We start from the raw sequence: 28000 nt of genomic DNA on the forward strand, positions 1-28000 counted from the left end.
TCCGTTACCGCACAAAGTGAAAACGAACGACTGTTTAAAATGTAGAAGATTAAATTCACCCAAATAGGTACCATCCACCCAATTACCCTATATGATACTGTATGAGCGGACCTTCTGCGCGAAGAGTAGCGACACACCATTCAGTAGCCTTGCTTAGACAATACAGGGAGGCTAAGTTCGTTTAGTGCACAGATAACTTGATGCATCGAGAAAAATAATTGGAACGCATCTACTGGACCATAGCAGCACCAAGCGCAGCGCTGTCCAGTAGGCACGTTGGGATTACTTCTCTCAACACACAACAAACATAGCCTCCCAGAAAATGCAGATTTTGCGCCAGCAGAGGATGTAACTTATTTTTGATCAATGCAGGGAAACACTTGAGGATGGAAAGGGACTCTTATCCTACTGCGAGGAGTCTTTAAGCAGTTTGCATATGCGCTTGATGACACGTGTGGCATATCTGCTGTCTTTGCCTGAGCCATGGCCAGAACACTCGGCAGAGCCTTTTTAGTGCAACAATAATGACACCCTTTGCAGACGACACCATTGTGCTTTTAACGAGAACAAAAATAAAAGATAAAGGAACACTCCACCACTCACATACTTCTATTTGTCTTATTGCACTTAATTAGACAATCAACGAATATCTCAGTTCGTGCTGGTCAAACATCAATTTAGGTAATCAGGTAACCAAGAACGCGAGGTGACCTTCCCATGTGTGTTACGTCCCGCACAGTTATCAGACTGCATGGACGAGTCATTTCTCATAAGCACACCAAAGGACCGTCTGGGTCGGGTCGGGTCGGGTAAAGCTAGCCCCTCCCTTACCATGAGGGTCTTCCAACACCACTGACAATGTCAGTGGCTTTGTGTACTGAAGCTCTGAAAAGGAAGTCCTAGCGTGCACTGCATAGAACCTTACTGTGTAACGGGTTCTTTTTTACACACATATGAATATTAACCAAATGGATCACATGGAGGATGCCACTCCTTAGACACTTGCTCAAGAACCAGACTTACGAGTGAGCACAAGAACAGGTTACATCTTGCATTGAACTAAATGATGTGGCAAATTCTTTCCCACGCAACGGAAATCTTTCATTATTATTAATGTTACATAATTATTTACATCCAGCACTTGAAAGCAATTTGGACACTGACAGTAATCTACACTGATTATGACAGTATGCTGATTAACAAAATAGCACTCCTTGGAAAGCATTATACTGATCCTTTTTAAACTTTTGTTTCAAAATGGCTGCTCACCTGTAGCCTATGATGGAGCCAGCAAGTGCTCGTGTGCTGGCATTGTCGTCTGCTACCAGAAAGGCATTAGCTGAGCGTTCGCTGTAGCTGGCCGTTGCAGAAGCAGTCTCGCTACTCATACTCAGTCTCTTGCCAGATGTTACGTCCACCTGTACCTCCAACCTGTCAAGAGGTCTCTCACTTTATAATACAGCTATTCTACTTACATTTATAATATGCCTTTTAACCAACTGCTTTAGGTTGTTTGCAATAGGCTTGAGCAAGTTCAATAGTTGTTTCAGAACATAATTTTGCATGTGTCGAGGTTTTAAAATAATTTGGCATTCATTTATGACGAGCAGTCAGTTAAGATATAGAAAATGTGGCAGGTGAACGATGGCTCAACCCTTTCCTGAAGCAGCAAGAACAAGAGAATACATAAAACAGTATTTAAGGAACCTCTTGCATAGAAAAAATATATTAAAAAAAGCAGCCCAGTCTATCAAAGTTGCAAGGAGAAAAATTTATCTGTCTACTGACTGTGTGTGAATAAACCCTGTAAGGATGTCTAGCATATGAGGAGTTGCCAACAAAATTCTTGTGCATGTGAGTTTCCACTGTCTACTGCTTCAGTGCCAGAGAAATATTTTGCATTTGGAATAATCTTTTCCAGACATAGGGAACACTCAATATGGCAGAAATTGCATATCTTCCCCATAAAAGTCATCCCTGAGGAGGATGTCATCCCTGGAGTCATTCTCCACAGAGGACTAAGAATTTTTGGAAATATCTTTCTTGTGCTCCTTTTAAAGGAGCGCTGAGGTGAGCTCAAAAGTTTTTTTGTCTTTGACCGCGGAGTGTTGTGCAACAAATGCAACGATGAGCACAGGTGTCCTGCAGCATGTAAGGCCTCTGTCCTGCAAACCTTTTAAAAATTCTCCACTCTTGGAAAGAGTCCCCTGGCATGTGACTCATGACGTAGATCAGCGCAGCTCAAGCAGGTATGAGCAGCGCATGAGCTGACGAGTACCGTAATTTCACGTTCATAAGCCGCACCGCAGATAAGCCACAGGACGCGGTTTTAGGAATGTCTTGCAAATTTTCTGGCAGATATGCAGCACTCGCAGACAAGCCACGGGCAATACGAGACGTCTGACTTGTGCGACAAAGGAGACCATAGAGAAGGCCATAAACCCTGTAGTCCATAGTGTACAACAAAGGAGCTCAGCTCTAGAGTTCTACCAAGATCGGATTGTGCCCGTGTTGGGCGTTTTTCATGGATTGATGGGTCAGTGGTCTTCCAGAAAACGTGAATCATTCTCACCACATTCGTTAAAGCTGCTTGGGGGAATGCACCAGGAAGATCAACCTACTCGAACGTGGACCCGTCCCTGTTACGATACTGTCTGTGCATTGGCAGAGCAGTGCTGTTCCAGAGACACTCTTGGCCCTTTCGTTAAAAATGGCGCATGGGGAAAATAGCAGGAAACAATAGTAATCAGATAAGCCGCAGAGCGCCCTTGAGAAAAAAAAACGTGCATAAGCCACGGCTAATACACGTGAAATTACGGTAATTATTTTTAGCACGCGAGGATGGTGTTCGGGACTGCTTTCTCAGACTGTTTGTGTAAATTACAATTGGCAAGGAGAACGGGCTATGGGAAGTGCTTCGAATAGTGCAGATTACTTGTTAGACCTGCATAGCGTTCCAAGCGATTCTGGAAAAATTGTCCGCTGTTGCTGTGTTCCGCATGATGGAAAGCCGTTTCGAGGCTGGAACATAGAAGGACGGACGCAACAAAGGATCACGTTACCTTAAAACATTAGACATAAAAAGATGGCAGACGTTGAAAAAGACGATCGTAGTGACGTGACGTTCGTAGTGCGATACATATTGCGCTGAACCTGGAATTGGCTCTCATGCCTTCCTGAAGCACAAAAGACAACGAAAAGCCTGGTGTGTCAAATTCAGGACCATCTGGTATTACACAGTTGTTACTATTAGCGCGATGGAAAGTAACTGTTCTGAGAAAAACACTACACAAGCTTCAAGGACCCGCTGCCATTTGGCTTTTTCAACAACTGCCATACATTCGACCATTCGACGGTTGTTGTTGACCATTCAAACACTGCTTGTGACCACTGGCATGGCGAGAACAGGGGAGGGGGATGGGTGAAAGGTTTAACTCCTCAAAATGGTACCTTTGGTAGTGCATTTGGGAGAGGGAAACGATGGGAAATCATCCTCTACCATGTAAAGTCCCCGTAGAACCCCTCCCAAAATATTTTTCTGGCTATGCCTCCGCTTGTGATGCAAGCAATCCCTATGTGCAACCCAGAATCCCAGGCACAGAGGGCTGTTGCAAAAAATTGGGGGAGGGGTCATTATTACAGTTTTGTCATAACAGCTTAACATATCATTACCAACGTGTGCCTAAAGCTGAAATAGCAAAGACCTCCCTGTAAGGGTTGCACAGGTAAAAACGTTAGGGGGTTGCCACCATACATTTAGGGGGTGTTAGGGGGCTGCAGGGGAGTTTGGATGAACCGCTGTCCTGAAGAACGGAAGACGTTGACTCCAATGAAAAATTAAGTCCTGAAAGCGAGAGATAGCGACTGTGCTCGGCATTTCAATGCAGGGTTCATTTGCACACACTACACGTACTACGCAGAGTACATAGGGTGTGTGATACTAAAAGAAAAAAAAGAAGCCCCCACTAATGGCGGATGCAGGACGATCCCGGCCAGGGCGGCTCAGAGCCCAGTGTCAGAGTTCCTGAGAACATCCAACTTGTGGAGCACCTGATCCTCAAGGACCGACGGATAACATGTGTCGAACTGGCTCGAAAGACGGACCTTGCTGTGGGAACGTTGAACACTATCATTCATGAACACCTCCAGTTTCGGAAAGTTAGTGCCCGTTGGCTCCTGAGGCAGCTCTCCGTGTCTGTGGCAGAGAAGACTGGAAGTCTCCCAAGAGCTAAGGTACCATTTCGACACTGAAGGACAGCCGTTCCTTCAAGAATGCGGTCCGATCATGGCTGCTATGCGTCGGTAAGGATTTCTACGCTGCTGGCATCCAAGCCCTCGTGAAACGCTGAGACAAGTGCATTAGTGCCCAGCTGGAGATTACGTTGAAAAATAAAACTAATTTCTCACCTGTAAGTTCATTTTACTTTTGTAAAAAATGAAAAGTCCCGGTTTGACTTGAACACCCCTCGTAATATAAAAAAATGCAGACATTGAGAGCCTATATTTCTTCTATAATTACTCTACCGTTAAATAACACACAAAGAAGCCATGAACCTTCCCCTCAAAACTGCTCAGGCCATTGCCTGTGAGATGCAAGAGCAACACGGTATGGCAAAGAGGTGCCCATGCAGCAAATGAAATGCCCTGCCACTACTTTTTCATAGTAAATGGCTTTTATTATGTCATTGCCCATTCTTTGGGCCAAATCATCTGAATTGTGACACTCCAATGACGTTTTCTGCAGTACAGGATGAAACGATTTTCAAGTAACAAAAATGTATGAAACAGAACTTCCAGTCTACTGAGTTGATAACTCTCCAAGATGTGCTTTTTCAGATTCACTGGATGGGTTCCCGGATCAGATTCACACATTTATGTCCCATTGTTGAACGTTTCTGCCTCGGAAAATGTGCATACAACTCCGGCGTCTACTATTGACATAGATAGCCAAAGAGTGTGCACTTTCATTAAACACTAAATAAATAATCATAAATAAAATGCATCAAGTCCCAATTACGTTATCTGTTTTCCTTGCCTTTGGAGAACAAGTGCTTTGATGCTTTTACATCCAGCACACGTAGGGTTCTTTGTTTTTTTTGGTAAAACACAAATTTTCATGGCATTTGCACCTCGAATATATCTTCTAAGACTTCTCAGGAACTTTGTAAGTAGTAGTACGACATGAAAAAAAAGAGTGAGCTAGCATGAGCCCAGCAAAGCACCTGCTTATACTCTTTGTATAAGCCAGCTCTGTCAACCATAAAAGCAAGGTTTCATGGAACTGGGAATGCCATGGTATGCTCTGGCATTACAACCAATTCCTTTCTTGGAATGCCAGGTAATGGATTCCGACAAGTGAGGTCAAAGAACTCACCCTGAAAGGGGTGAGCCAGTAGAATGCAAAAGGAAGACAGAGGAGGACTGATCTTGTAATTGTGGTGAAGGGCGAGAAATGCTGTGCTTTAGTCAGCAAATACAACGAAATAGAGATGGTCTTAGTCCCCAAAAGAAAACTGTACAACACAACTCGTGAGCATCTGGCATCTTCTTATCACAAGAAGTTGATGATGTCATGAAAAGATGCACAGAAGGCAGGGACTTTGTAATTGATGCTTTTTTGATGTCATTGCAGAAGCACAAGGAAGAAGAAATTGGAGGTGTAATCCTCCACAACGTCCTTTCAAGACTCAGTATCGCAATGGTGCCGTGAGACAGATTTATTTATTTATTATTATATTAGATGAACTGGATTCCAGCCAAAGGATCACAATGACATAAAGAAAGAAAAAACAATCGTCTCTAAATGATTGTGACAAATATCACCCAATTCTCACCACCGAAAGCATACAAAAACAAAAAATAGAGAACCTTAAGCATATCTAAGACTTACAGGTAGCAGAAATATGACAGATGAAAAATTTTCAATTCTAACCTACTTTTAATACAATATAAAAATTATTTTTATAATTTCATGGCTGCAACATAACTGAATTGACTTGGGAATTCTGTCAAATGTATTTTTTTTTTTTTACGTCTCTTTTTATTGATCAGAAATGGGTGATTTTACAAAATACTTACTGCGTTGACACAACCTTTTAATGTTTTGTTATTGGAATTTTATGATAGACACTTTTGCTTTTGTAGAAACACTTACTTGTTTGAGGTGATGGATCCAGTCAAACTGTTTCCGGCAATGGCAGTGTTGGAAGCAGTGATTGTAGCTGCAGCACCAATCCTGCTGAGAGCTTGTTCCCCACCCCAATCTGAAATCCCCCCCACCCCCATTATTTAAGTTGTATATGTGGCATACTTGAGTGTTATTTAGAATGCCTCAACCAATTCAGTGACTCCCTTACAATAGGATCCTTGTTGTAGATAAACTCATGGTCAAGATCTGGCTTATATATGATTCCACATCTAAAAGCACATTTTCCTCTACTAATCAGTGCAAGAATATGCTATGATAGCTTCAAATGGTCTCTCTCATAACTGCACCAATTCTGTATACTTTTCTGTGCGCTGATGAGAGCATCTGCAAGCGCACTGCTATTTCAAATGCTGTAATTTTTCTGCTGTAAAATGCTGTAAAATGCACGCTTTTCTTTTTGTAACGAGCATCTCTTGGATCTGGTAGTTTCCTTCCTTGAAGAACTGCTCTAAAATATACAATCTGCCATTAGGGTAACAGCACCACCAATGCAAAACAAATGGATTTTACACCTTGCAGGCAGAAAATGCCTCTATTTGCAATTTAGTATCTGTTTCTTTGTGTGTTGCAGAAAGCCCCCAAACATATCTTTAAGTAAGGTTAAAAACTGGGCAGTTTGATCTTTCATTTAAAAGCTGTAAAACCAGCTGCAGTGGCATAGTGGTTAGGATGATTGCTTTCCACGCCGAAACTGGGAGGTCACACGGGTTTGAATCCTGTCACTGGCTGTACTGTCTGAGGTTTTCCCTGGGTTTTCCAAAGACTTTCCAGATGAATGTCGGCACATACTAACCACCCTGTTGTCCTCTCTCCATCTGTCCACATCTGTACGCTCATAGCCACAGTTGCTTCGCAGCGCTAACACAGAATATTAAAAAAAGTTGTAAAACACCAGTGCAGGAGAGACAAGAAGGACGAGACAACAAGAGGCATTGGACTAAGAAACCAAGTTTTATTGAGAAAACATACAGCTTACCTATATATAATGGCCAAATCCACACCCTCTACTCGGATTGGCCAATTCTGCAGTTACTTACCCGAGACACCTCTATCTGGAATTTCCAGAAGGTTCCTACTATTGCCAAGCATCCTCAACAAGAATCTTTCCCGATTCTGTCAACTTTTATATCCTTATGGAACCAGCCTTTTCGTTAGGGACTCTTTATGTGGTACACGTTCATATTTTTGTAACCTGAAGAAATGCAGTCTTGCTCAAGAAAGTCTTGTTTACCATGTGTAAATAAATAAGTGGCTCGTACCATTTAGTATCACTCTTCATTTTATTTTTAGATAAGGATATAAAAGTTGACACAAATAGGAAAAATTGGGATTCTTATCGAGGACATGTGATGTAAGAACATTCTGGAAATTCCAGACAGAGGACCCGGGTTAGTATAACTGCAGAATTCATCAATCCGAATAGAGGGTGTGGTTCTGGCCTTGGTTAATAAGCTGCTGGTTTGTCAGTCCAGTGCCTCATCCTTCTTGTCTCCCCTGCACCGTGGTTTTACTGCTTTTACATACTTGTATTGACAGATTGCGCCTTTAATGTGTTCCATTACAGTGTCACGTTAAGATTCAACAAAGAAAAATCCTTTATGAAAATAGCGAGACACTCACCAGCAACCACGTCCTCGTCAAACTCTATGCGCACTCCAGACGCCGACGTGGTGACCCCACAACCTCCGGAACGACATAGAGACACGGGCACGACTCCGTACACGTAAGCCAGCAGGATGGGGACTCCAATACCTGAAAAGTGTCACCTAAAATTAAATGCTTGCTTTCGAAAGGGTCAAAGAGAGACTGACCTACGGCTATGCCAGCAATGATAGGGGACACAAGGAAGGAAGCCACCACACCTCCTACCATGGCTAGGTTCCGTTTCAATGGGGTTTGCAGGTCATACTTGGCATGTAACTGGGGAGGAACAACTACCGTGACTGGCTGCGTTGTAAGGTAAGCCTTTCTAAGGTAATACCTTTCTTCCCACCCATACTGGAATTCCAATGATGATGGCAGGGACAGCTATGCCAGCAATTAGGGCGATCCCAACGGGAGCTCCCACCAGCATACCAAGTTGCCAGAGAATCTTTTTCTTACGGCTCCAGGGCTTCTTTCCCCAAAAGGTGCAACCGGATGGACTCAGATAATGCAAGTCGGAGATCTCTTTCATGCAGAGCCAGCAGAATTCTGTGCCGCATAGACGGCACGTCATATGGTTGCACGACCCATCGTCCATCTTGATTATGTATACCATACAGCGAGGACAGTGCTTGATGTCGTCGCCTGAAAGTTTCAAAAGGTAAACTACTTTCCCACAGACATTCTGGAGGGCAAAAGGAGGCACAACATGACATCTCATAACCTGACACACATTCACTCCATTTGACTTGAGAATCGTTGCATTTGACAACTTTATTTTGGTGATGATGAGTGGGATGTTTCATCGCCACAGGCGGTACTCTACCCTATTGCTCACGGTCAGTCCCCATGAATTATATGTGTTGCAGAGGAAAAACTAATTGTTCCTTAAAAGGAATACTTTCTTCATGCATGGAAGATGAAGACTTGCCAAAAGATTTATGTAGTTCTCTTTCCTTTTGTGAATGCATTGCCACTTTACAAGTCTACTATGTGAAAATAAGTGTTAAATAATGTGAAAAAATGTTTGTTTACATATCTATATCTGTACAACACTCTGTGGGGTGCGTTACTAAACTTACTCCCGAGTAGGGTAGGACACGTGACAGGGGTGTACCACGTGACCCCAGAGTAGCTAATCAGTTGAGTAGGTTTGGGAACGCATGCCATACTCTCGTCGAGTAAGCATGTAGAGGGGAGTGGCTTTTTACTGAGATGATGATGTGTGGGAAGACATTATGGACCTCCTACACAGGGGGGGATTTAAGGATCAGTCTTGGGGGGGGGGGGGGGGGGGGTAAAAAAATTTCGTGCTTTGCGGCGCAGCAGCATTCAGGGGATAAGGTTTTTACATAGCGAACATGGCTGTATGGGGGGGGGGGGGAGGTCACCTCCTTTAAATCCGCCCCTGCTCCTGCAGGATGGCTACGTCATGCCTGAGTATCGTAACATCATAAAGCCGACTACAATCCTATCCCAACTGAAAATATCATAGAAATATTTGGTGAAAATATGTATGCGCCAAAATGAACCTACCAAACGAACAATTCTTTTTTTCAACAGCTTGAAACAAAAAAAGAAACAATGGGTACAGCATCACGCAAATTTAGCTTGGCTACATAGCTACAAAGCTCGTGTGCTAGAGCATATAAGGAATATATTTATATATTTAAAAAAAAATAAAGGCAAAGCAAACAAAATGCAAAACTGAGAGCAGAATTAGTAAAACTTACTTCAGCAACTGGGGCGGTTAATTATGCTCATATGGACGCATATCTTGCTTTCAACAATCAAGTCACAAAACTCGAAATGGAACAGGTGTGCCATCATGATGGGCCATCCCGCGAATTGGTGCTCCTCTAGCGAGCAGCTTTTCCCACACTCCCTCAGTTTCATTTCAGAGTTCCCCGAAAAAGAGGAGACTTGGGAAGCATGATGTCACTACTCAGACGTACCCATTCCTGCCAACCCTGAGAAAGTGAGTTGATTGAGTTAACTCTCCAGCTTACTCGACCTAGTTTTGAAACACAAAGTGGTGACGTCACTGAATAGCTCGACCCACTTTTGAAACGGCGCTTCGATTGCAATGCTACTCCAGAGTTAACTTAAATAGGTGCAGGAAGGTTTGCATGTTTTGAGTAGAAAAATTTGTCAGGATATGCATGGTACACAATGCAACAATGCTTTATTTAGAAAAGCATAAACCAACAATTAAGTACCTATACGCTTGTTCTTAAAGTATGTCTTTTTCGCTTAATTTCTGGTATATTCCGGACATACAAAAACCAACCAGATTTCGCAAAGCAAAACACGATGATAAAGCAAAACAAAAGCACCACGACTGACTTGCAGTGCCTTGTGTGCAAGGTGCAATGCATGCGGACAATAGACCCCATCGAGATTGCATTGAGGACAATCAAGTTCATTTGCTTGCTTTCACTACAAGACGTAACCGGTAGAATTCAAAAGTTGGTAGGTTGCCTCTTTTTCAAAGAGACGCAACTTTTCAATTTCATGTATAATTTTGTGTTACAATTAGTCAACTGCTTTCATGTTTACATGTCTAAAAACACTCTTATTACATTTTTCTTTTGACATAAAAGTGCAAATATAAAAGTAATGTTCAATTGCAAATCTATTCCTCATTTTGCTCCCCACTCACTTACCCTACGCATGATCCAAAGAACCAATGCATCATTCTTTTTAATTACAACACTAAAAACCTTGCGCTATATTATTAAGCACCTCTTAAACATTTGATGAGAAGGAATATAAATTCTTCAACAGCCACTGTAACGCAGCAACATATACAAAGAAGCAGTAATATACAAAGTTAAGTTAGTTAAGGCGAAGATTTGGGCAAGTTGGTAGATAACTACGTAAAAACAGTGCAGAGATGGGACACGAAGAATAAACAAGTGCGCTTGTTTCTTCTTCGTGTCCCATCTCTGTGCTGTTTTTACGTAAACAATACTACTGGGCACTGATGGAGAGTAAGTGTTCAGAGAGTATGTGAAGAGTGTGCGTGTCCCGTTCATTTATTGAGGCCCTTTGGCAGGATGTCAGAAAGCCATCACCAGCAATCGCACGGTACAATTCCTGCTGCTGTTTGGCTTTTTCGACATCACCATATTTCAATATTTCTCCTGGACCGCATGGCAGTGGAAAAAAAATGATGTCAGACGAACCATTCCTATTGGTTCCTGTACTCCTGTGATGCCACTATCAGTATTTCTATGTGTCTATTAACCTTTTTGAACTTTGGTTGCCCTGTACTCTTTTTTGGGGGTCACGCACAAGTTGCACAAAATTTTCCGTTGAAACAATTTTCTTCCAGAATACATTTTTAAATAGGTACCTCTATTCTGCTCCCATCACAATTGTGGGACACCCCTTGTACTGTATTGGAATAAGTGGCACAGTACGGACAGCAAAGAATCGTGACTCGAGTTCCACTTTAATGCCAGGATGGCAGACTATCTGTTGTTGACGACAGTGTCAACTCTCATCAACAGTTATTACATTTTGAAAATACCACAAGCTGGTGACAGCATGCTATAAAGTGCAAATGGCCTTGAAATGTATCTTGTTATATTTGTAACTAGTTTTAGTATTGTACTATAACTCAATAATCCTTTAGAGCCCCCATATCGAGGGCAAAGTGGATTCAACCCAAATAAAATCATGGTCTTGTTGGGTCTATACAGAGTGTCCTCATGATGTTATTCCATGACTTGGAGCGACCACAAAGGCTGCTATTGCGCCTGCAAGACCACTGCTCTATGTAAAACTTCCAAGTAGTGCTAAAACATTTTAGATTAGTTTTCGATCGTCATTTCAAGTGTCATACCTCACTCAGCAATTCAGCAACATGTAACGTGTATTTCTTTTAGAGTTTTAGGAGCTTTTCCTAAGCGCTGTGTTCATTCCAAGCCCTAAATATTTTCATGAGCTTGATAATAAGGTTAGCATACAAAACAAATTCGTAGACATTCAAGCGGCAGCCTAACAGTAACACTCATCATGTTATCAGCATCTGTAGTAATAACTTGTGTCCCTGTTATGCAACAAGTGCCTCCAAAAAACTTGCAATGCATGATTGTATCTCAACTCCTGCGAAGATTGTCCGGACATGATCCCTGATTTTTTGTGAAACACATCCAGTAGCCTAACACCAACGAAGAACAGAACAGTAAATTTGTTGCATCCTGGTGGCACTTGAGAAGCAGAGTAGAACAACAAATGGCCATCAAAAGGACACTGCCCGCAGCACTCCGAAATTTTTTTCCTCCGTGGTGTAGTGGCTTCCATAATGTGCAGAACCCTGGTATCTCCACCGTACATTTGCAATTGATTAAACGTGACGTTTACTCTGGTATCCACTCGCTTTGCTATCCCCACTCTGGTGCAAGAAAAGTACTTCTAGTTTTGAGAAGTGAGATCTCTACATTCTGATACCAAATTTTGTTCCCCTAATCACAGTCTACTTTCGTCACAGAGGTGGAATCTCTTTAAACGGAACTTCAAGGGGCATGGAAAGTCTGTTCTGTTTATTAGAAGCTCCATTTACTGACTTGTGTGAGATGTTAAATGGTGTAATTTTCAGAAGTGCAGAAGCTGTAAGCAGTCTTTATGCACATTACTGCATCAAAGACAAGAAATACACACATAATTTTCAACCTTATTCTAGTCCTCATTGAGATGTTCCACCTTCACATGAACAATTGGCCCATTCATTGGGATAGTTTGATATTTAGCACGCTTTATCCACAGTAGCAAGCATTTTTCAAGCTCTTTGTAGTCACAGAGTCCAAGTTTTTTCCTTTGCGGTCCAAATCATGAAGCACTAAAAGGCATCACGCAGCCTGTCCTTTTCACCAAGAGTTCTTGTTGGCATACTTTTTGGCATCCCTTACTTCATCGCAAGCACCATTGTTGTGTAGCAATAACCCTCAAAATTGTTGATAACTTTGATCTTGCTCTGAAGATCAAGAGCATGATGTGCACGCTTCTGCGATGCTATTGGAAATGGCATTTACTACTGTTAACGTACTAATCCTAATCATGGCCGTACCAGAAGCGGAGAGCTCAAGTTGAGATGCGTGTAGTGATGATGCTCTGAAATGTTCAGTTAGTTCCATTTTCTGGATGACATGCTTGCAGGAGGCCCTCACTACTCAATGCACTATGCATCGGTCAAGCCACCTCTAATACTGAGGCATTTCTCAAGGTACTAATTTTTTGGCCTGGACTCTGTTTGTAATAATTTCTAAAATCAGACATGTATGGCTTATCTTGTCAACATTATACAATTTAAGATGCACTTTACTCTGCGTGCCCTCACAGCAGGTCAAGAGCAGTATGCACAGTGCAGCACACATTTTACCAAAAAATTTCGCAGCTACTTTTATTATACTGCTACATTACATGTATATTATTTATGCATTTAATTACCGTAATTGCACACGTATTAGCCGCGGCTTATGCGCGATTTTTCTTTCTCACAGGCGCTCTGCGGCTTATCTGATGACTATTTTCCCCTGGTATTTTCTCCATACGCTGGTTTTAACGAAACGGCCGACAGTGTCTTTGGGACAGCACCGCCCTTCCAATGCACAAACAATGTGTAACAGGGGTGTGTCAACATTCGAGTAGACTTCCCATCCTGGTTCCTTCCCACAAGCAGCCGATCCATGAAAAACACGCAACAAGGGCAGTCCGATCTTGGTAGAACACTAGACCTGACATCCTTTATTGTGCAACATGGCGACCCCCAAGTATGGACCACAGGGTTTATAGCCTTCTCTATAATTTCCTTTGTCCCACAAATTAGTCGCGCCGTACTGCCCGCGGCTTATCTGCGAGTGCGGCCTATCTGCCCCAAAATTTTCAAAATCTTCCTTAAAACAGGTCCTGCGGCTTATACGCATGAAATTACGGTATTTGTGTACATACCTGTTAGATTTGTACGAGTCGGTAATGCCAGAGAATATGTCTGGGAAAGTGCTACTCTCATCTATCGGTACGAAGCAGTTGTTGCACAAGTAGTAATCTGTCTCCTGTACAACACTGGTGCTGGCACAGTTCTCAGCAGCTTGCCGTCGAGCAATGATGCTCAACTTAGTGTTTGCAAGCTCCTAATTTGATGTATAGACATGGAGATTATGGATGGGGTCACATAACTGCCACACAAGCATAGAGATATGGTTTTTGAGCAATGTTTTCTTTTTTAAATTCCGTGCTAGCATCACAAACCAACTGTGGCTATAAGCGTCATACAGATATGAACAGATGGAGAGGGGATAGCAGGAAGGAGTGGGGGACAGAAGTATTTTTCAAAAATGTGAGATGAAAAAAATACAGCTTTTGACACATTCTATATATTTGACACCTGCGTGACAAAATTAGGCAGTGTTTAGGAACACAAATTTGGTATCAGAATATAACTCTCCCCATTCTCTACACGGTGATATCTTTCTCGTTTTGCCAACTTGTACAGAAGCAACACAATGGAGGGACAAAGGTGAGCCAAGTGTGCTAATGTTTGAACACGCATCACAGTTCTCTGCATTTGCTATGGAAGCCGTCATAGTGGAGTGAAATTTCAACGATGTACATGCACTGATGAGAAATGAAATCTTAAAACTGTCATAGAAGAAAATTGAATGCCAGAAGGCAAAGTATATTCTCAGTTGGTGTTAGACCACAACTTGTACTTTTTTAGAGAGAGTTGTTACCCCCCCCCCCCAAGATGGAATCACCCTGATGTCTCGATAAAATATTTAGAAGAATTTGCTAAAAACATGTAATTATTTCCAAAGAAGACTGACGCTGTAGTCCAGAGCTGTCCTGCGGAGGAGCACGTTGGGCACGGGCTGCATCGCACGTCTGGTTTGGATGCCATTCCTGCTTGCAGTGGTAGCAAAATGCTGTGCCACATCCTGGCCTTTCACAAACTAGCTTTGGGCAACTGGCACATCCTGTTGCTATCACCACATACCTGAGAAATAACACAATTGCATTTCCTTGTGCAACAAATATATTCAGCCACTTTATAGGTATTGCACTGCAAAATGAGAATCTCAAAAAGTTTACCATGACCTGTACCCACAAATGTCATAATGTAAAATGCTTTACTACTCTGGCTTGCATAACAATATAAAACAGAACAGTAAACATTTTGCGACCTATGCAGGCTGCATCATTAGTACAAGTGGCCAAACAACGGGCCACGTCAACCTATTTATCCAAGAGGGCACTGTACACATCCGGTAGGCGACCCCGGTTTGTGTTACAGGCTGATACATCACGTCTAATAAACCAGGATTCTAACAACTTCCTCGGGCCCCATCGTGTCTCCCGTGCCAAGGTTTTTGCATTATCAAAGTCAAATTCTAAATTCAAGTTCGGTCCATGAACCAACTCAATAACATGAACTTGCCTCCATCAGAATGTCTATTGCACTACAACATTGTTTGTTATGTTTAATTTTGTATGGTGGACTGAGGAAGGGGATTGCAATGCCCATGGCACATTTCTGGGATGGCTTAACATGGGCACTCTAGTGTGGAAAAATGGGCAATGTGCACAAGTATTTCACATGTTCTCCTCCTACCACGGTATGGTATCATTACTTCCTCTGAGAAGTTGAGAGCAGGCACTGTACCATTATCCGACACCTTCCATATACTGTAGAAGTGTTTTTTTTACGCACGTAATTATTTTTCGCGTTTTTCGCGCATTCCTCCAAAATTGTGAATTTAAGTTCCCGCAAATAACTCTAGCCATACAAGGGTGAAAATCGTGCGGCGCTCGCCGCTATGCCATGACTTCCTTGACCCTTTCTACTCCATGCAGCGTAGATAGTTTAAGCAGCTCACAGAAGATTGTTTTATTCCATCAGGCAAGATGTAAAGAAATGAAAATTGATCACGCTTTTGTTACTCATACAAACACATTGCACTGTACATATATACCACTATACCACGAAGCCGCAACATGCCTTTTCCTGCCTTCTCAAAACCAGCTTGTATGATAGTATGACATTTCAACCGAACAGTTCAGTGCCCTGAGTGATAATGAATGAGAACTGCTAAAATGAATTGGCTGACCCGTGCACAGCCAGTACTATGGCCTCCTGCAAGGTTTCTAAAGGCCATTGTACAGGGCTTTTCTACCCATGTCTATGAGGAGAAGAAAGGAATTGACCTAGAAAGCCGCCCATCCCCATGAACAACGGATGTATTAGTACGTGCCGAAATATGCCCTAGAATTGACCGCAGCACGATAGGCCAGAGCAAAGCACTCCCAGAACCCTGTGTCGCGAATTTAAAGTAGCACAGAAGTCATTTTTAGCACCCCGTTTTCTTCCTATAAAACTATTAAGTAGGCCAGTAACATGCACCATGCGAGGTAATTTACACCACAAAGTCATATTTATCGCAGAAATTGAATTTAAAGTATGCCGCAAAAAGCAACCGTGTGCAACGGCAGTGAAGAGCAGTACCAGCCTGTGATCTGCTTGGAACCTCGCGCTGACGCTATAAGGAGAACGCTCGCTGATTGGCCTAGAGAAATGTTGTCTGCTACTCATCTGTCGTCTGCTGCTCGGCTGTTCGGGGTTCTGAAAAAGTCTTTCCCCTTGCTCGGTAATGATTCGGCCGCTCCTTCTATCCCCAGTTCTCCGGGAGAACTGGCAAAACTGGTTTACGGCGGCAAAGGGACAAGACGCTGACCCCCACTGGCCGGCGAACCAGAAAGAGTTCTCCTTATAACGTCATCGGTGACGTGGCATCATGCCTTCTCCTCCTCGTAATACCTGGAGTGGCGAGCTAAGGGTGAAGGCGCAGACCCATGTTTATGCGAGTTTTTTTCTGGGAAACAAATTGCACACATCAAAACTTTCAGCGCCATTCGGTAAAATGACACACACACTTTCATCAAATGTCTTAATCTGAAATTTTTTTGGGAGGCCCTCTGTACTCCTTTAAGTTCTCGCGAATCAATCTTCAAACCAGTTTTGTTCGAAAACGCAAAAATATTTTCCACGCGGAAAAAAACACTTCTACAGTATTTTAACAGTAAGTGAAAGACGTGCATCCTGCTTTCATAGCAAATAGCAAGCATAACTTCAATAGTTTAAACTTGCGATAGCATTACTATAACACGTAGCTTTCATCTTGCGTAGTAATTGGTCCTGAGCACATTAAATGATGATGCCCTGCTCATGAAGCATCAAGTGGTGAACACTGCCACCATCTGCTCAAAATCAGCAAAGCCATCACCTGTGAATGAAAATAATGTAGAAGGTGGCGTAGACTACATTCTTCATATGTCAGTCCGACGAAGTAATTGCTTACATGGCGATTACCACTTTGTTTAAAACCTGATTATGTATATGCATTTTTGTAACACTATGAATGTTTATGAGTAGCCACAAAGATTTGTGCTTTTCAGATTACAGTTGTCAATCTCACTGGAACATATGTTACAGGTAAAGTATTCTGTAGAATAACCCAGCTCTTTTTCGCGAAGCATGAAATCTCGCTGCCTGGTCTTTCACACTCTGCCTGGGCATTCTGTACACTGCCAAAGCCGCTTCGGGCAAAGTATGAAAAATGTTTCTTCTCGGCAGTAGACACTTGTTCACGAATGCAGTCTCTAATTTCTGTCATTTTTCGTGAGTTTTGGTATGTATTTTTTGCATAAACATGCAACCAGAATGGGTCTGCCCATAGACTGTTCATCCGTCATAACTTTATTTTTAGGCATCTTTCTGGATCAACACAAGGCCGGAGTGGGTACAAGTATAGGTGTATAGGTGGCGAAACGTTTACTGTTTTGTTTTATAATGTTATGCAAGCCAGAGTAGTAAAGTATTTTACATTATGTCTTCACCTCCTGGCTTTTGGAGTATATTTTCACGAATGTCATTTACAGTTTTTGCAGTGTATAACACATGTAAAAAGTGTAATAACCCCATAGTAAAAAGTGCCATTCAGAAGCATGGTTGCAAGTTATACACCAGAGTTTACCCTGGAAGAGCTGTCTTTATCCTTGTACTTCAGCACAGCTGCATGACATAAGTGTGAATCATTTGTTTGGGTGCCAGATTTAGAAAAACTCATAGAAGGTAAGCCAGAGTGTATGAAGAACGGCATTGTACACAGAGGCATCAGTGATCCTGATTCAATTCAATTCAATCAGTTTTTATTTTCATGATGACCACGAACAACCGTAGTCTGGTTAATGGTGCACCGCACTAGTAGAACAAAACTAAGAAAAATGTAACCAAGCATCACAGAAAGCATGATTATATTAATGTTATCATCCTAAAGGCAGATTAGAAAACTTTGTGACTTGCGAAAATTCAGAAGGCTGGCATTTTTGCATGCAAGGCATGCAAAACAGCTCAGCAAGGAGATCAAAGTCTACTATGATGCTATCGCATCAGAGTTTGATGGCATCAAATGAATGTCCATGATAGATGTAATAAAAAGTGCTCATAGTCAATGCAAGGCCTTGATTACAGTGGACAGTTTCGCTGCAGCGCTGGTACTTCCCCCTCCGCACATTATGCATACTATAAGTTTATCATTTTTAAAATTCCGCTAATTTTCAGGGATGCATGGTGCACTTGTGGCGGCCCTTGGATGATGGCAGTCACTGCCAGAACCACAAAAGGCATTTTACAAAAGAAACATTTTATGCATTTTTTTGTCATCCAATCAACAACGTGTCAGCGTTTACAAAAACAAAAAAAAAACGTCATCGTTACAATCCGACGAATACAAAAAACAAAATTATCCGATCTTGTTGAGAAGGTTTTGAAATCCTACAAAAAGTGAGCGTGCGAAGTGCATACTGCACACAATCAACAGCTACATCTACAACACAGAAAAAAAAAAAAAAAAAAAAGTGCGCTATTTGTGCTCCATATGGGATCCTTATCAGAGTTGCCTCTCCAAAAATATCCAAGGCCTTCAAAATCGTGTAGTCCATTTTATTTGCCGTGACTTTTTATCACGTACAATATTGTCACGAAGCGAAATGGGCCGGCGAGTCGTCGAATAAACACAAGCATTTAAGCGTCGCGCCGAAAAGTCTAGAAACAGCACGTGCGTTTGTGAGAGAGCAGGCGATGTCTCTGGAAGCTTCGTGCTTCTTCTTCGGCACGCGCTGGGATGAGATGTACCATTTCATGCCTGCCCTGGAAGTTTCTCGAAGATGATTCGTGGCATTGCCCCTCCGTAGATGTGGCATCGTCTCGATGTCGTTCTTTTTTTTTCTTCATGTCGTCTCCTTCCGGCCAGTCTACAGCGCTACCTGCTGTAGTACGGCTTAAGTCGAACGACATTATCTATTTCAGTGCTGCCCTCGGGTACCATTTCGTAATCCAGGTCTCCAATGCGTCAAAGTACTTTGTAGGGACCGAAGTAGCGCTTGAGTACCTTCTCGCTAAGGCCTCGTCGTCGAATCGGCGTCCAAACCCATACCAAGTCGCCTTGGCTGAAGCGTACGTCTCGACAGCGCAAATTGTATCTTCTTTCATCGACGCATTGCTGTTGACCAATGTGTAGTCTGGCCAGCTGGTGTGCTTCTTCTGCTCGCTGTGTGAAAACCAGAGCGTCGTTTTCCTCATCACTTGGTTCGTGGGGCAGCATCGTGTCCAGCATAGTCGATGCGTCACGGCCGTGTGCAAAGCGGAACGGTGTGAATCCCGTTGTTTCCTGGACAGCCGTGTTATAGGCGAACGTGACGTAAGGCAGTATTTCGTCCCATGTCTTGTGCTCGACGTCGACGTACATCGAAATCATGTTGGCAAGGGTTTTGTTTAGGCGTTCAGCGAGCCCGTTCGTCTGCGGATGGTACGCCATTGTCCTGCGGTGGGCGGTGTGGCTGAGTCGAAGGATCTCTTGTGCTAGCCTGCTTGTAAATGCCGTTCCCCTATCGGTGATTAAGGCCGCCAGAGTTCCGTGCCGTAGTACGATGTTCTCTATGAAGAACTTCGCCACTTCTGTTGCTGTGCCCTGTGGAAGTGCCTTAGTCTCGGCATAGCGTGTCAGGTAGTCCATGGCGACGATTATCCAACAATTTCCGGAAGACGAACGTGGGAAGGGCCCGAGTAGATCCATCCCAATCTGCTCGAACGGCGCCGACGGCAGTGCGATTGGCTGAAAGTACCCAGAAGGTCGTACCGGCGGCGTTTTTCGTCGTTGCCATTCCCGGCACGTCCTTACGTAGTGGTGGATGATCTTGGCCAGTTTTGGCCAGTAGAACTTTTCCCTTATACGGGCCAGTGTCCGGCTGTATCCCAAATGACCTGATGACGGTTCGTCGTGGCAGGATTCAAGAATCTCGAGGCACATGTCTCCAGGCACAACGAGAAGCCACGTAGCGCCTTGTGGTGCGTGGTTTTCTTTCTAGAGGACACCATTACGTAGGGAAAAACTTGGGAGTGATCTTCTGAAGATGGAAGGAACATTGTCGGCGCGGCCCTGCAGATAGTCGACGAGTGTCTTCAATTCGGGGTCGTTGTACTGCTTGATAGACATGGTAGTCGCGCTCATTAGACCGAGGAAGGCATCGTCGTCCTCGAAACCGATTTCCTGTCACTGGAGTGGTGCTCGGGACAGGCAGTCGGCGTCGTTGTGTTTTCTTCCTGACTTGTAAGTGATGGTTACGTCATATTCCTGTAATCGGAGGCTCCATCTCACTAGGCGTCCTGAGGGGTCCCTTAAACCAGCCAGCCAGCACAGAGAATGGTGGTCTGTTACCACCTTGAACGGCCATCCGTACAGGCAGGGATGCAACTTTGTGATGGCCCATATGAGTGCAAGGCACTCTTTTTTGGTCGTCGAATAGTTCTTCTCTGCCTTGGTTAGTGTTCTGCTTGCGCAAGCGATGACACGTTCGACGCTGTCGTGAAGTTGAACGAGCACCGCTCCTAGACCATTGTTGCTTGCGTCGGTGTGTATTTCTGTTTCAGCGTTTGGATCGAAGTGGGCAAGTACGGGTGCGGTCTGTAGACGCGTCTTCAATTCATCAAACGCCTGTTGCTGGGCTTCAGTCCAGATAAACGTGGATCTGTCCTTCGTGAGGGCATTCAGGGGTGACGCAATTCTTGAGAAGTTCCGAATGAATCGTCGGTAGTAGGCGCAAAAGCCAAGGAAGCTTCGAACGTCTTTCACGTTAGAAGGAACTGGGTAATTTGCATTTCTGGTGGAGGTGCGGGGCATCCCTTGTTCAACGGCCTGGAAGACCAACTGCGACAAAGCAGAAGACAGCTTGGCCTGCCTGCAGAATTCAGCCCATTAGAACCCCTAAATGCAAGGAGAAGATGACTGCGGAGACCAGTACATAAGTGGCGCAACCTGTTGCCACGCCCATAGCCCCTGCACGGTCGTCGAAGACATTCAGCGGGGAGTATTACGACGACGTGGACAATTGGGTCGACCACTACGAGCGGATCGCCAAGTTCAACAACTGGAGTGACGACCAGAAGCTCGTCAACGTCTATTTCTCCCGCCTATTTCCTGCAACGTCTATTTCAAGGCATCGCGAAGACATGGTTCGAGAACCGGGAGACTTCGCTCACGTCCTGGGACGTCTTCAAAAGCAAACTCCGCGAGGCGTTCGCTTTTCAACAACGAGCTGAACGCGCTGAACATCTGCTCCAGAGATGGATCCAGCTGCCAAACGAAAGCGTTACTTGCTTTGTCGAAGATGTGTTGCGGCTCTTTCGGCGAGCTGACCCCAAAGCATCCGAGGCGAAGAAGGTTCAGCGACTCATGAGGGGCGTAAAAGAAGAAATCTTTTGCTCTCTGTCCCGGAATCCACCCGCCACGACCGACGCTTTTCTGGACGAAGCCGTCCGCATTGAGAGGACCCTGCTCTCTTGCGCTACCGTCGACCAACGACACCAGGGCTACGAGGCTTTCTCCACGACCCCTGGCCTCGACATCTGATCGCTCAGACAGCTGATTCGAGAGGTGGTAGGCAAAGAAGTACGAGCTCTCCTCTGTCCAGAGAAGGCCCCAGACCCTTTATCTTCGATCGGCGCGATCATCAAGGACGAGATTCAGCAGGCAATCCAGACGTCGTCAACCGCCTACCCCGACACCGAAGTACCGAGACCAACCTACGCCGCCGCTCTCAGACAGGTGCCACCTACTCGTCCGCCGTACTACGGAAACCGTTGGACACCTCCTCGGTCTGTCCAACCTACCCAGAGCGTCCCGCCACTCTCTCAGCCGTTTCGCAAAAGGGACGTTTGGCAGACTCCCGACTTCAGGCCGCTTTGCTACCACTGCCAACCACGTCTATCGCCGATGTCCCTACCGACGCCTTGGCCTTCCCAGATTTTCACCCGACGCCCCCCCGCCCTCAGCGCGGTAGTCACCCAGCCGCAATTGAAGACTATCTACGGCAGCAGAATCCTTCTGCTGCCTCACGCTGTCCCCGAGCGTCCCCCACCGCAGCAGGTCGCCAGGAAGAGCACGTTCACCGTCACCGGCAAGACGACCTGTGTGGCGCAGCCCTAACCGGGAAAACTGAAGACTGCAGCTCCGGGAGGTGAAGCTGCGAACCGACGACAAGTTACAATTCCTCGAACTCGACGAACAGCAATGCAGCACCAACACGACGCTCGGAAGATTACCAATAACTTGAAAATACTCATCGACGGCCAATGAATGCCACGAATCATCTTCGAGAAACTTCCAGGGCAATATTGCTTTCCTTAAGGACTAGGCAGAAATTCCGGACTTGAAAATATGCCACAAAATTCAGTGGTTATCACTTTATCTCAAGTTTTATCATTCAACATTACCACATGGCCATCAATGCTCTCCATCTTGGTATACCTCTCGACGATTAGACCACAAACACAAAGTGCACCTCGTGCAAGCTCGTACAATGTCCTTTGATAACCCCTTTTTCCTGTCCACATTGTGGGAACGTCCCTGTCCCTTCATCAGCACGAGTTGCCTGCGTCACAGTGCCGTCCACAGTTTCAGCTAACCGTGGACGGCAGTTTTAGCCCTTTGTGTTTGCTGCCCTCACCACCTTACTAGGCACCCAATGCACCTGAAGACCACACTAAAGGCACATCACAACCTTGGACAAACAAATCTTGGACCGAGGACCTTCCCATTATCCTTCTCAGCCTGCACTCAGTCTTAAAACGATCATATGACTGCCCCTACCCCATTGTCAGCCGCACGCCGAAGTTCTTCACCCTCACCATCAATGGGAAGCGTGATCACGTTTCCATCGGTCACCTCAAAACAGCATACATAGAATCCTCCGTACTACCAGGATATCTCCTTCTTACTTTGCCCTCTTTGACCGTGCTCTCTCAGGACGACACTCCTTCCAAATCCCGACCTTGGGTCCACTGGTCCTCCTTACTGGAGGTCATACACCCGCTCACTTCACCAGCTCGCTAGGGGGGACTACTATTGTACGAGTTGCGCACTGGCACGGCTGGCCAGAATAAATCAGTTTTCGTTCTGACCCTTCGACATGAAGGTTGTCTGTGACTGACTCCTTCAACCCTTATACTATAGGGCTGTTGCAGTGAAGTTTGCACAGCGCCATTTCGGGGCCAAACGGCCTTGGATCCCAACAGTAGGTAGTTTCATCAGTGAGTTTTGCATGGTGTTTCAAAGGGTATGGTGCCAAGGAAAGCTACAAAACCTGTAGGAAATCCACAGAAAAAGCGGTGCTTCTTGAAAAGTGCGAACAACTCAACACCGTGTATTTCAAAGTGCCGCGTCGTCTGCTAAACTAACGCGTGTTGCATAATTTGTGGCTCTGACGTTGCTGCTCACTCGTGCCACCTGGCCCAAAGCAACAGGCCCATTACCAAAGCAGGACTGGCGTGGCCATAGATGTTATCAGAAAGTTCCCGGTAGGGCACCATGGTTTGAAACACGTGGGACTCCAGGCTGTAGGCAGTTGTAATATTTTTACCTGGCAAGATTTTTTCATCCCAGTCTGCACATGTACTTATGCTGCAGATTCATCTGCACGTTTCTCCTGTCTGTCCTTTTTTCTTTTTCTCAAATATCATTTCTGCAAACTTCCTGTTCAGCATTCCAGTACAGAATGTAGGACACTTTCTGTAGGACACTTTGGTGCAGTGCACTGTTCAAAGGTTCTGAGCGAACGGAACACAAAAGGTAATACCAAAACAGCCTACATTGACAAGAGAGTACACTAACACTTTTTGGAAAAAGCCCATATCTCTGTCTTTATTTCTGGGAGAGAAAAAAAGTCACGGAGGAGTAAGATTAATAAATTCAAGGCCACATTTTTGTCCGACATAGCATGAAAAACCCTGTCCTACTTCCCTGGCGTGGGTATATCTGATGCAAGTAATGAGCTCCCCGTTTATTTTCAATAAGAGCCTACAGGCACAACATCGTCTGACATAGGGAGTTGTCTGAAGGAGGGCTTTGGGAGATTTTACTCATATCTTAAGAAGAAAACAAATCAAATGGAAGAAACTGACCCACAGTCCGGAGCAGGACACCAGCGGGCATCTGCTTCTGTGACGAGAACACGGCGCAGCATAAAAGTCTCATACTTGCATGTCATCACCTCATCCTGTAGCAGTGCCCTGATGTCATTTGGATGGATGGCTTCTGTACACTCGGGACACGAGATGTTCACCCTGCCATAAAAACCATTGCTCTTAGTTATGAAAACACTATGTTTCTGCACTGTTCAAATGTGTGCTAAAGCATCAAATTGATCATCAATGTACGCTCACTATAAGAAAGTTTGGAAGGTCTAATTATTTGTATCTGTGCATTTTACATGTACATATATAAAAAGCATTTATTACCAATGTTTGACCCAACCACTACTCAACATTAATGACAACCACAGTGAGTTTTCTTCAAATAATTCTGAGTGGAAATAAAAGTCAAAATAAAATGCATGGCAGAAAGCCACCAGACGAATGTGAGTGAGTGAGTGGTGGCTTGAAACAATCCATCCATCGGGTGCTTGGGAATGGGGGTTGGGAAGCGTCAAGTCGGGCAATCATAGCTGTATGCCATGAGTGAGGGTTCGACCGCGAGTTCCCAAGCTGCACCCCAGTGGGAGAAAGGATGATGCAGTGAAACTCATCAGATGAACACAACTTGAGTCGGACTGGGGGCAAGTAATTGCTATGCATTCTGCACTCAGAAACATCACAAGTAAGAAGCACAGAGTATTTCGCGCATAACACTCAGACAAATAGTGGACAGAGAGAGACAGAGAACATAGTTGTTGCAGTGAGTTTTGGTTTGACATGATTATGATTGAAGGAGTAGGGAGAGAAACCTGGAAGCTGACAGCAGTGGGGCCACAAAGGCTGGTATGAGCGTTTCCTGATGCTAACGGATTCTCATCTGGTGCACCACTACATGGTGTAAGAATCTGATTAGTGCCAGTGTACAACAGTTGGCAGAAAGACCTAAGGTCTCTGAACAAGGGAATACAAGGAGTGTACACTTTATTTATTTAACGAAGGGCTACTACATGGAGCTACAGGAAGAACCTACCACAAAGCAAATTCAGCTGAGCAATCCAGGAAAAGGCGCAACAACAGATGCAACCTGATATCCAGCAGCAACAGTTGTGAGAAGACTTGGTCAAATATGGAACGGGCACTTTGCACCATGGAAAGAAGACTGGGTCAAATCAGAAGAGTGCTAACAAACTCAAGGTCATTAGGAAATGAATCAACTGTAAGCAAGCATAGAGGATGAACCCATAGTCCTGTAGGCAGGAACAGGTGACAGATTTGGTCTCCGCAAAGTGTCCAACATTGAAGAATCAAAAGGAGCTAGAGGGAATTCACATATAAGGGAAATGTCCAGACATACCGTAAGACTTGTCTACTATGCGGTGCTACACCAATACTGGGATTGGAATTCACAGAATGGAAAAAACTGTGTTTCGTGGTCTAGGGTATCTGGCAAAGAAACATCATGTACAGCTGAAGAAACGTGGTACACGCTCCTCTGTTTATACTACATTCCTTGCCTCCAACAGACTAGGTGAGCCCTTACAAGATCCGAGGGCCAGAAAACTAAGCGAGTGCACTACTGCCAGGGAATAAACGGAATCTGAGCTGACTCAACTGCAGGGGAAAAAGTGCTGCATCAAAATCAGGGGGCCACGATTATGGCACTGGATGTTGACATTGTTCCCAGTTCCAGATATGCCGGTCCTTCTGCCAATCACTAGGTCGAACCAAGACCGGTTTCCTGTGTTGTGCGAGGGCTCATATACTACGGTACAGGTCTATGTACACGGCTACAGGAAACCAGCTGGGGCAAATTTTTACTGTGGTGTGACACTCACCCACTCCCAGCTTTCCAAGTCCCCTTTCACCTTGCTAGTACTGGTTAGTCCAAGGTGACAAACCCCCTCCAAGAAAGAACGATTTTGGCCAATACTTGACCAAATATAACCTAATGATGAACTAGAATACTAGGGACCTGAAGACATGCACTCATCAACTTCTGGTAGGCTATGAGTGGAGTAAGTCTATCAAATCCTTCTAGGTGAAGAGTCTGCAAGCTATGTGTGACCATTTGGGTGTTACCAAAGGTTGCCTTTTGGAATATGTTGGTCACCAGAAGTGTTCTAGCATAGCATGATTGGTCTAGAAGAAGTGTATGTCAATGACATTCTCATGTGGGACCATAACAAGGAGGACAAGAGACACACTTCTGGTCAGTGGCAAACCTGTCAACAAGAAGTGCTACTCTACTGAGTGCTCTTGGGAAGGATATCCTGTACAATTGGAGACATGAGAAAGGAAGGCTTTGAGTCATGCCTAACTACTATACACTGACAACCCAAATTTGACACCAAGGTCTCGGTGGACACTTGGTTGTCTGGCCTAGGGAGTACCACTGCTGCAGTCTCAGGAAACGTGCTGCAAACCTGTAGCATCCCGCTCAGTAACAAAAAAATTACTCGCAAATAGAGAAGCATACTCTAGCCAACGCATTGAGAGAAATTTCACGACTGGCTATGGGCGGCACGTACTACTAGAAAGAGATCATCAGACACTCATAACAATTCCCAAGAAGGTGGTGGAAAAGGACTGTATGAATATTCTGATCTTTTGGATACCGAAGCCAATTATTGTGCATTAGATTTGAATTCTGAATTGAAGGTCTCTTTCAAACCACACACATTTGAATAGTTCTGAATCTCCGCACGGCATCCCAAAAATGGCACAAGAGGAGGTACTCCTTCATGCATACTGTATATGTAGGGCCATGTGTTTTCGGGTTTTATGGTTTTTGAAAATGGGGGGTTAAAAATCCGGATTTATTTTCAGGAGCTGTAAAACAGGGTAAAAGCGGGCGATACCGAGAGGAAAACTAAAAAAAAAGAGCACTTTTCACATATTTGATTAACACAAGATGTGGAATACCCGTGTTCAATATCCAGTGCATAGCAGTCTGCAGTGCCCATATCGCTGGCTGAATTGGCACCATGCCAAGTTAATATTTGGGTTCTACTCAAAGTGACAATGATGCAAATCAGGTGAGGGGCAAAAACAGGTTTAACCCTAAAACACAGGGCCCCATCTATATCGCCACATCCGTCTGTGGCACCTTGCAGCCAGTCTTATCACAGCGAACTTCTCTCACTTGCTTGCTCACTTGCCAGCAGAAACCACCTATCTCCACTGCACGTTGTCATTAAGATGCTAGCAAGGCATGGAAATTCTTTCGACGAAGCAAAAGCAGTTTCAAGTGCAGTAGGGTTCATAAGACGCCATTGAATAACACAACCGCACTTGCCAGTCACCTGAAGTGGCATGTGGCAGCTATTCGTATGGTGCTCTTGTATATGTACTCAGTTCAATTATATAACCATTCACTTTCTATTTGCTTCAGTTGTATGACTGTTTGCTTCATACTTATATATATATATGGTTATATGACCACATGCTTCGTATTTCCTCCAGCTTTACAACTAATCGCTTCAGTTTTGAAATGTGTATTATTTGCACATTGAAGCCATGCCACAGTGTGTAGAGAGTTGTTTGTTCCTGAAGCTGATACTATACAGATTCACACTGCAGTTTGCGCCAGGAAAAGTAGCGCCACTGTCCAGTGCCCCAAC

The 28000-nt window shown here is 44.3% G+C and overlaps 1 protein-coding gene across 1 annotated transcript in view; it reads right to left on the reverse strand.

Moving 5' to 3' along the window:
• Nucleotides 1–24530, reverse strand: part of LOC135395142 (E3 ubiquitin-protein ligase RNF19A-like) — a gene marked incomplete at its 5' end in the record, with an annotated part of 29462 nt that extends 4932 nt beyond the window's left edge. Inside the window, 7 exon segments of the mRNA XM_064626388.1 lie at nucleotides 1270–1431; nucleotides 6155–6263; nucleotides 7829–7960; nucleotides 8020–8128; nucleotides 8190–8497; nucleotides 14683–14852; nucleotides 24369–24530. Coding sequence (XP_064482458.1) covers nucleotides 1270–1431; nucleotides 6155–6263; nucleotides 7829–7960; nucleotides 8020–8128; nucleotides 8190–8497; nucleotides 14683–14852; nucleotides 24369–24530 — 1152 coding nt within the window.
• Nucleotides 24531–28000: the final 3470 nt, after the last annotated feature.

Source organism: Ornithodoros turicata, chromosome 5 (assembly GCF_037126465.1).
Source record: "Ornithodoros turicata isolate Travis chromosome 5, ASM3712646v1, whole genome shotgun sequence".
NCBI lineage: Eukaryota > Metazoa > Arthropoda > Arachnida > Ixodida > Argasidae > Ornithodoros > Ornithodoros turicata.